Below are 9531 nucleotides of genomic sequence, written 5' to 3'. Positions count from 1 at the left end.
GGGAACGTGACAGGGCCCGGCCGGGGGCGGGAAGCCGTGAGGGGGCGGGGCGAGGGCGAGCGATCCGCCGCTGGTCTCAGAACGGCACCAATCGAACTTAAAACCCGACGGCTAATTGCACTATACAGCAGCATTAAGTAATACTCGAGCACCGATACTTTCCAAGTGACTTCATTTCTTTATGCAGTTAAAATCAGATCGGTTCTACACCTGATACTCCATCAGAGTGGCGTCAGTAATAACCCGAGCGGCCCGCACAATTCCGGACGGTTCAGCCTTGCCGCCCGCCGGGACGTGCGGGGCACGGCGGGAGCCTCCGCGCGCAGCGCTGCCGGGAAGCGCTCGGAGAGCCCCGGAGGCGGGCGGCCAGAAGCGAGCGAGGTTTCCCGGGGCTTTCAGCCGTTTCTGCGGGAGCCGCCATCGCTCCCCATTTCCAGGCGCTCCGCGTCACGCACGACGCTCACAGACGTCCTCACAGAAAGGCAGAACTTTTTATTCTCAACAAGACATTCCACGAAGCCCCGCTGTATTAGCTACTGGATATAAAAACTCAGAAGATGGATGTTTTCAGGTATCCAAACGATACAAAGAACGTCAGACACAAAGTCTGCCTGTGATTCTACATCAGCCTGAAGTCCTGGAGACAAGCACCGATCCCAGAAGATCAGATGAAGTTCTAACTTAACTCGTATTTTAAAATCTCATTCACAATCCCTGCTGGTGCTTCCAGCCCAGCAAAAACGGTATCAGCTCTGCACATCCGAGCCCACGCAGTCGCTTCAGGCTGCCGCAGTGCTTTATCTGCTGTGCTCCCAAAGCTACAGCTACCTGACAGAAGCGTCAGTCAAAAAGCATCTCGACGTCTGGTTTATTGCAGGTGATAAAGTGTCACTGTCCCTGAAAGTCACTGATGTGATCTTCCCACAGTCCCACACTCGGGGCTCTCAGCTTCAGCTGCGATTTCCACAGGCTGGAGGGCAGCAGCACACGCGATCCAACCAGGTACCATCCAAAGCTTCACAGAACAGCAGAGTTAAAATGAGAACAGGAAAACAATACAAAACCGTGCATTTGCTAAAGTGCCACATTTCATACTGCAAGGATTGTAGGAACTTTTTTTGGTAAAAGCACCCATACTCACATCAAAGTATGGAGCACCAGCACAAAACAAAGACATCTGGTGACTGCCACCCGCGCAGCTGCACTTCTGCAGCTGTGTGTCAAGGTTGTATCATACACCTATGATCTCAGAATCAATTAATTTGTTTTACCATCTTGTGCCATTACTACAAAGTTACTCGACATTTTTGACATCTTGACATCATTTTTGACAGCTTACAGCATGGTTCAGAAATGGAAGCCTTAGAAAAACAAAACTTTCCCTGAATTTATATTGCAGTGGTTTCGCAAATAGCTGCATAGCAGAACTTCCTTCTGCTGCAAAATGCTACATCAGAAAAATGTGGCTTTGAGCACACGTTAGAAAAGTATTGAGCTTCAGAATTATCATGAATTGACCCCAAATTACTAAGTTATTTTCACTGTGCTCCTACAAAGCCTACATATTGCCTGGATTTTATTTAATGTTCAGGTAATTTAAAAACAACGAAAGGAATGAACAAACCCAAGCATTTTCCCAGATGATAAAGATGCTCTAACCACTACCTGGCACTGAAATGCAATCAGAAAGCAAAACGCTTTCAGGAGATCTTCAGAGCACCACAAGTTCCGAGGAGCTATCAACAGAAAACCCAGTAAGGTGTCTAAGGGCACCAGTGACTCAAGTGCTGACACTAATCACAGCACCCAAATCATGCTAGCTTCTGCCTACATTAACAGCCAGCCAGGAATCCCTCCCTTCTAGGAGAACAATCTGATTTCTCACAGGTGACCACTACTACTAACATACTGCGCTCCCAAAGTTTCACCTAAGTAAGAAAACCAAAGCAATCTACTTTGCTTTAAGAACTGGGTCGTTATACACAATTGTCTCCATATGCCCTTTTTATTCCAGTTTCCATACTTTCTACAGACCTATGTACACAGTTAAATACTTCGTTAATTTACAAACCATGTTAAAACAAATGTTCCACCTTGCCAAACAAAATCTTGCAGCAGTCCAAGATTAAAATACATATACAACAGCATCAGAAACTTCCTTTATCAGTGGGCAATACTGCTCAAGGACTTGGATTCGGGTACTCTGAAAAACCACCTCTTGCAAATGAGCCACTCACTCGTTTTAATTACCTATTGTACCATGCAAAATTATCCCTGTTGACCACAGAACTGAACTAGAAGGGTACAAACACTGTGGAGCAGGCTGCAGGGAAAAAGTCCAGAGATTCACATGCTGGGCCCAGTGTGACACCCCATTTTGGGTCTCTTTCTACTCCGTGAGTTCAGTAATTTTGTTTCAGACACGTGGTGAGGGCACACGTACAGACTGCAACTTGGAATTTTCATTATTTTCAGCAGGAAGCTCCCACCTGCTGCCATACTCTTGACAAAAAAAGCCGAGCTAAAGACCTGCCACAGTGAGCATGCATGAAAGCTTCCTGGCAAGAGAGCTGCAGAACAGATCCGGTTATATTCTTCAGAAAGCAAGCCTTCAAAACGTAGGTAATGAAATCTCTGATCTGTGAATACAGTACATGGAATTTTATTCCAACTTGCAGTTTCAAGCTGTATGACCCTGTTATAGCAGTAGACATACCAGGAAATTTACAGATGAACTCACATCACATCTGTACAGCCTTGGGCCCCACTGCGACCCATTGCTGGTATCTCAGTGCCTCCAAAGTAGGGAAACTGAGGCACAAAGAACACAACTAAGCATTTGCAGGAGGCAAACAGCTTCCAGCTGGCTCCCTCTGAAAGCAGTTGAACATTTCAGTCCTTCTTACAAATCTCAGCTTAATGTTTCATACATCAAATGAACTTGTGCAGAACCAGAATCTAACACAGATCCAGAGTCCACATGGTTCTTTCTATATTTTTGTAACAGCACTTAAATATTGGGAAGTGAGCCCTAAAAATACATTTTGCACTTCATCGTATAAAAGAAAATAACAATACATAAATTAATACTGGAATAGGCAAAGCAATTTCCAATGAAATCATGCCTTTCCTCATAACCTTATCTGTTAATCAGGGCTAGGAAATAATTTATTCACATTTTATAAAATAAAAGCCCAAGTTCTAAGCTAGAAGGAGCAGAACCAACTCTAGGCAAGTCCACAAGTTCTGCCTGCAGACATTAGCAGCATATTTAAACCATCTCTGAAGTTTCAGGAGAACCATTTCCTCTTTTGGACTGTATCCTGGAAGGCAATCTGCATAACTAGCTCCAGAGTCAGCCAAGAGAATAAGATCAGGTTGACTTTGCCCTTAAAAATAAATTCTTTATTATCCAGAAAGGAGCCAAATCATCATTTCACATCACGGAAATGGTCATTTTTAAAGCAATAAATAAATGGAAGGAGTGTTGTGTACAGCACCACACCTTAAGTTTTGTCACTGCTATCTAATAATCTCTAGTAAAAACACAACACTTATGCTATCAAAATCTCACTGTACAACAGCTTTTCTGTTAAGAAAAGAAGGCCCCTAAAACCTTTTTTTTTTCCCCTCAAGTAACAGTAATAATAATGATAATCTGATTCAGTGAAACCAGAACTCAACTGGTTTCATTCCTTCCATGCACAAATGCAGCGCCTGATGCACAGACATCAACTTGTCTTGAACTTGATGTCTTCATTTATACTGACTGAATCAGTTCTTATTAGCCATAAATTATGTTTACTGCTGATTTAAATACTTTTTTAATTTACTATTTGAGCTAGGGGAGTTGCAGGAACAGAGAAGGATACAAAGTGTCACTTCTTCCAGCTGAAATGAGAAGTCAGGCAAAATGCACATAGCAGCTCAAGCAGCAGTACTTAAGAAACTTAAAAACACTATCAGGGGCCAAAAAGATAGATCTGAGAAACAATGAAGAATTATTAACCGCATTCATGCATTAATAATAATGTGAATCATATAAGGGAGCAAAATTTATGCATAAAATTTACACCAAAATACCTTAAGCCTTTCAATTCCTGAACCAAAGACGGATTTAAAGGAGGTGTAAAGCAAACAGAAAAAAAAAAAAAAAGGCATTATTAGAAATGCTTTATTTGTCAGGTGTTTCCTGCACTGCCAGGGAAGAAAAATGTCTGAGTTTACAGGGCTGCATTACTGAGAAAACAACGATGATCTCAGTCTCCATTTCTGTTATCTGCAGTGTTTGGGACAACAATGATTTTAGAGAAAACTGTTTCTCTATGCTTTAAATGTGTTTCTTGAAGGGATCTCTCTCTACTGTCTGTTCTTTCAGAAATACTTTTTGTCATCAAAAACTGAAGGCATAGGCATGGAGGTAATTAACACCCACATGAAGTTTCATATTTGCTCAAGATGAACTCCAGGTTCCTTATTTACAACTGACACAATCCTCCCGAGCGGACAAATTCTGATCATCAGGTGTGTGCCTAATTACATCCTTTTTTTCCTGACAATTTCATCTAAGTATTCTTAAAATAGTGGAGAACAAATTAAAAGTGACATTATCAGTGTGGAAACAAAGTACTGGCCAGTGTTTAGCTGCCAAAAGAGTAACCGATTGACAGACTCCAAAAAGGAGCAGCCACAGCAGATGCTTTGCTCTGAAATGTTGTACCTGCACTTCACCAGAATCCCTGTACGAGAGCTACGCTGTGCATTCAGTTCCAGTGTCCAATCTAGCTGCTTCACATTTAAAGATCTGCTTAGCAGAAGCTGAAGGTCTGTACCACTTTCACTACACATGCATCCTCCCTTCTGCAAAACTTTACAATAAAATGGCTTTACATTCACGGATGTACTAAAAGTTTCTGATAATGCTGGGGACACTTTAATATCACAGTCTATACCTGTGTGTCAGGATTCTATATATCAAAACGATTTAAGTTGTAGGTGGGTGGGTAGTTCTGTCTGCTATACTGGAAGTGGTCTGTCAGGACGTTGGTTCGGCCATACTGATAGTCTCCATGTGGGGCAAACGCCGTCAGTCCATTCTGAGACTTCTCAGGAGTGTTGCGGTGCCGCTCCAAGTTCACAAGGTCTCCAGTTGTGACTGGAAGGAGCTGCTTCTTTGCTTCTTGGTTTGCATCGTATTTTGTCTAGGGGAGAAAGAAGGAAAGAACGTTTTTCTAAGGTGTGACCCAAAATATACATAGGGAAAACACCACTACATTTATGAGGATCTCAAACAAGCGACTCCTAATAAAAATCTCTTTCTTCTCATATGCCAAATCATGAAGTTGCTTTTGTTCAAGGCAGTTTAGTGAGATACCTCCTAATCCTCATTCTTCAATACAATATTAAGATCTCAGTCAGTCAGACACCCAGCAGCTGGCCTGACTCAAGCACTGGAGCACTCAGCCACACACTCCCATGCAGCGAAGTTCTACGTCACACATTCTTCATTTCTGTTCTGCTGTTAACTTGCTTTACAAAACAGTTCAAAGCCACTGGAGTGGTTCAGGTGAGTTCCCTGAATAAACACAGAAACAGATGAACACCTTACCTTGTTATACAAGAAGACCCCTAAGATAGCTGTCATCATCCCAAGGACGTTGGTGCTGGTAACTGGATTGCGAAGCATTATAAGGGACACAGTGATCACCATTATTCTTTTGGTGGCGTTCGCAACAGAGTAACTTAACGGGCTGATCAGGTTAAGAATACTGAAGGCAATGACGTTCTGGGCGAAGTTACAGAACCCACTGATTATAAGCAGCATCAAGGTCCAGGGCCAATGAGACATTGTGCTCTGTCATAAAAACAAACGTTACAATTAAATAAGTTTGTCGCTCATGAGAAACTTGAGAAAGTAACAGAAATAAACCATGAGTTGCTTCTTTCCTGCCTACATCTACAACTTCTCTACAGAGGCACCAAACACGCAGCTATCAGTTCTGAGAAAGCATCTCCCTGCATACAGCACTGCACTCCAGCTGTCCTCCTGTCTCCAGCTCTACTTCCCAGGACCTCAGCTGTCACACTGGCTCCCTCTCCTCACCCCACCATGAATTCTTATGAGAAACACCACACTCATTGGTTGTGTTTTCTGTGAAACAGTCTGCAGGTATTTCACAACAGTTCCTTCCACACTGATGAGGAACCATCTAAGTGAACATTTTCTGCATGTTTTTTTTTTTTCCCCCTCCTATCCTGATAGAGGAGAGTTTCCCAAAAGCGACACTTACCAAGTCATTCTCTACCAGGAAGGAAGAAAGATCAACCAAAACCCACGTTGGGATCATGAAGAACACAGCATGGCACCCCAGGATGTTCAGCAACCGAAGATGATGTATTCGGGAATCCCGTAACACCTGATGGAGAACACCATTACAGCTGTGCCCCAACCACCCCCGTTCTCCCTGTAATAGTAACAACTTCCTGCAACCGACAGTTACAGTATGAAAATGAGTGCTGGTGTGGTGTGAATTTCCAATGAGGATGACCAAAGAAAACAGATTTCTCTTTGAAAAAGTGGTTTCTTGACGGGCAACTCCCTCAGGATTAACAACGTACACTTTAAGATGTCCCACAAACCAGAACCATTTTGGAATACACTCAAGACACACCTTTTAACTTTGTCTCTTTGTTCCTATGATTTCAAGGAGTGCCCAGTGTTCACACTGACTCATTTGGTATGAAGAAATGATACGATACAGCAAGATACATAATGAGCTGGTACAGCTAAGCACTATCAGCTGCCAACAGAAACAAGCAAAAATTCTGATGAATCACAGGAACAGCAGAACTATTACCTTCTTTGAGAAAATATTCTGAAGTGAAAAGCACAGAGTAGCAGCAAGTGCACTGATGAGTCCCCACATGTCAAAGGACAGCTCAGTGACCGTGGCCAACAGGACACCAGTTATTATGGGGATAAGAGATAAGTACACCTGCAAAAGGAATGGAGAATGTGTGGAAAATGCAATCCTAGTCACAAAATTCACCCAAACCTCCCCGATCCCAGTGAGCAAAGCACACCACAAACACCAGCAAAAGAAGAAACCTCAGCAAACCTGTCCGCACCTTCGTCGTCTGCTTTTCCTTCATAATGATCCGCGAAAGAAGAACCACCCATATTGGCATCGTCGCTTTTACTGAGGATGGAAAGAAAATTTCGGTGGGGATGCGAAGCCGACTCCATTAAACACCATCAGCAGAAGGTGAACACTGGGAATGGAGGGGCTCAGGTCCAGTCCCACAAAACCCCAACCTCAGCCCACACGAGGTCACCCCTCGTCCCTGTGCCATCACAGGGCAGTTTGCAGCGCTCCATGACCCTGCAGCAGGCACTGATGTGAGCTCACACCGGGACACAGGGTGCTGCAGCAGGCAGCCATACAGACACTGCAGCACTGTGAGCACACATCAGGGACAGGGCACCACGCTGGGCACCCACACGAACAGGCAGCGCATCCCGCAGTGCTGCGCCGGGCTCTGACAGGCACAGCTGATGGGACACCGTGCAGCAGGCAGCACTGCGAGCACACAGCGGGCTTCAGGTCACACCAGGGGCAGCGGCAGCAGCGCGTGTGGGGCCTTGGGGCATCCCGGTGGGCACGGATAGGACAAGGGGAAATGGTTTCAAACCAAAAGAGGGAAGATTTAGACTAGACACGAGGAAAAAAGGTGGTGAAGCACTGGCACAAGTTGCCCGGAGGAGCGCTGGGTGCCCCACGCCTGGGTCAGGCAGGAGGAGGCTCCGAGCACCTGCTGGAGCTGCGGGCGTCCCCACTCACTGCAGGGAGCCGGACCGGAAGGTCTCTAAAGGTCCTCCAACACAAACCCTTCTCCCATCCGCACTCCCGCTGCGGCCCACGGGACAACACCGCCACGCCGCGAGCTTCAGGCCGCCGCCCCGCGCACCCCCGCGCTTTCGCCCGGGGCCTCACCCGTGTGCGCGTACGAGACCGGGACCCTCCAGAGCGAGACGTGCGCGGAGACGGAGGCGAAGTATTTGCCGAAGGCGAGCGGCAGGATGTAGCGGGGGTAGGCGCGGGGCGGCAGCTGGGCCGGGCCGGCCGGCGGGACCCGCCAGGCGCGCAGCAGCGGCGGGAGGAGTCCGCACAGCCCCAGGATGTGGAAGAGCGAGACGGTGACGGGCCGGGGGAAGCCGCCGAGCAGCAGCTTGTTGACCACGTTCCCGCCGGCGCTCAGCCCGTACCAGGCCAGGCACAGCGCCGAAACCCGCGCGCCCTCCCGCAGCGCCGGCCCGCGGCCCCCCCGACTTCCGGCCCCCCCCGCCGCCGCCGCCGTCCCGCCTCCTCCCGGAGCCGCCAGCGGGGCCGCCGCCATGGCTGCCTGAGCCGCACGGCCGCCCCCGGGACGTCACCGCCGCCAACGCGTCGCTTCCTGGGGCGGACCCGCGCCGGAGCTCAGCGCCGGCCCAGCGCTACGGGTGCCGGCAGGGGGCGGTGGGGCGTGCGGGCGTCACTTCCGCTTGTGTCACTTCCGCTTGCGTCACTTCCGCCTCCTCCGGCCGCTTCTGGTCGCCGAGGGATGGGCCGCCCTCAGAGAGGAACTCTCCGCCTCGGCGCCGCTTTGCTCCGTTCTGGCAGCCGCTGCGCCCCGTCCGTCCCGCCCCGCAGGCGCCGCCCGGGAGGGTGAAGGAATCGGGGAGAGAACGCGGCGCACGAAGCACCGCACCGGGTGGGATTTCTGAGCCGTAAAAGCGGCCCGTAGAGCAACGCGGATCCTCGCGGCGGGCAGCGAGAACCGCCTCAGGAGAGCGGAGCCAACCCGGGCCCGAGCAGAGCGCGCGGCGAAGAGGAGCCCTGCAGACCTTTAAAAGCACCTCAGGGAGCTGCTGGGGGCGCAGGGACAAAGAGCCCGTGGGAGGACGGCGGTCCTCCATCCGCTCCTTCAAAAGACGTTTCTACGCCATTTGTGTACCTCTAAAAACAGGCACCTGAGCTAACGGCGATTCCCAAAACCATTCCGTGTCATTCACTGCAGGGAGGGCGGTGTTCACTTAAGACTTTAGGAGTACAGGAATAAATTGTGCAGAGCGGGAGAATCCAGGAGCAGAGGAACTGAGCATGCAAAAATGAGAGTACACAGCAGATATGCACATGGTAAACTTCATTTGAACTTGTTTACAAAATTGACAAAAAAAATCACCTTGTAAACTTATTCACATTTTTTGGAGCTCACAGAACTGGTTATAGTAGCATGCTGAAATAAAGATTGTCAAGCCTCGTCTCAGCCCAGATCACATCCAAGTGAGCTGACCCTTACAGCAGAAACAAACCGGGAGTTAAAGCTCACACTGCAAGTGATGTCCCTGGAGATTCTGCAGCACCGGGGGAAGGGCCGAGTCCAACACGCGGAGCTCCCTCAAGCAAAGTGAGCATCAGCACGGCCAGTTTGCTCCGGAGAGCTGTGTGGGATCTGAGAGCAGCCATGGGACTCAGGACATCACTCGACCTT

The 9531-nt window shown here is 48.2% G+C and overlaps 1 protein-coding gene across 2 annotated transcripts; it reads right to left on the bottom strand.

Annotated features, from left to right (window-relative positions):
- Window positions 1-50: 50 nt before the first annotated feature.
- SLC35E1 (solute carrier family 35 member E1) lies at window positions 51-8510 on the bottom strand. 2 transcript variants are annotated; one of them, XM_031603998.2, is made up of 7 exons: window positions 7995-8510; window positions 7129-7199; window positions 6858-6995; window positions 6291-6416; window positions 5609-5854; window positions 4953-5201; window positions 51-1015 (listed from the first exon to the last, which is right to left on the bottom strand). In XM_031603998.2, the coding sequence occupies exons 1-6, from the start codon at window positions 8395-8397 to the stop codon at window positions 4968-4970; spliced, it is 1218 nt and encodes a 405-aa protein (XP_031459858.1). In that variant the 5' UTR covers window positions 8398-8510; the 3' UTR covers window positions 51-1015; window positions 4953-4967. The 2 variants fall into 2 exon arrangements, with proteins under 2 accessions (XP_031459858.1, XP_031459859.1); XM_031603999.2 differs by lacking the exon at window positions 51-1015 and having other exon boundaries at window positions 3384-5201; window positions 7995-8509.
- Between the last annotated feature and the right edge of the window lie 1021 nt (window positions 8511-9531).

Source organism: Phasianus colchicus, chromosome 28, assembly GCF_987193195.1.
Source record: "Phasianus colchicus chromosome 28, bPhaCol1.hap1.1, whole genome shotgun sequence".
Lineage (NCBI taxonomy): Eukaryota > Metazoa > Chordata > Aves > Galliformes > Phasianidae > Phasianus > Phasianus colchicus.
Note: the sequence above shows the minus strand (reverse complement) of the source record. Positions and strands in the feature narration are given on the sequence as shown.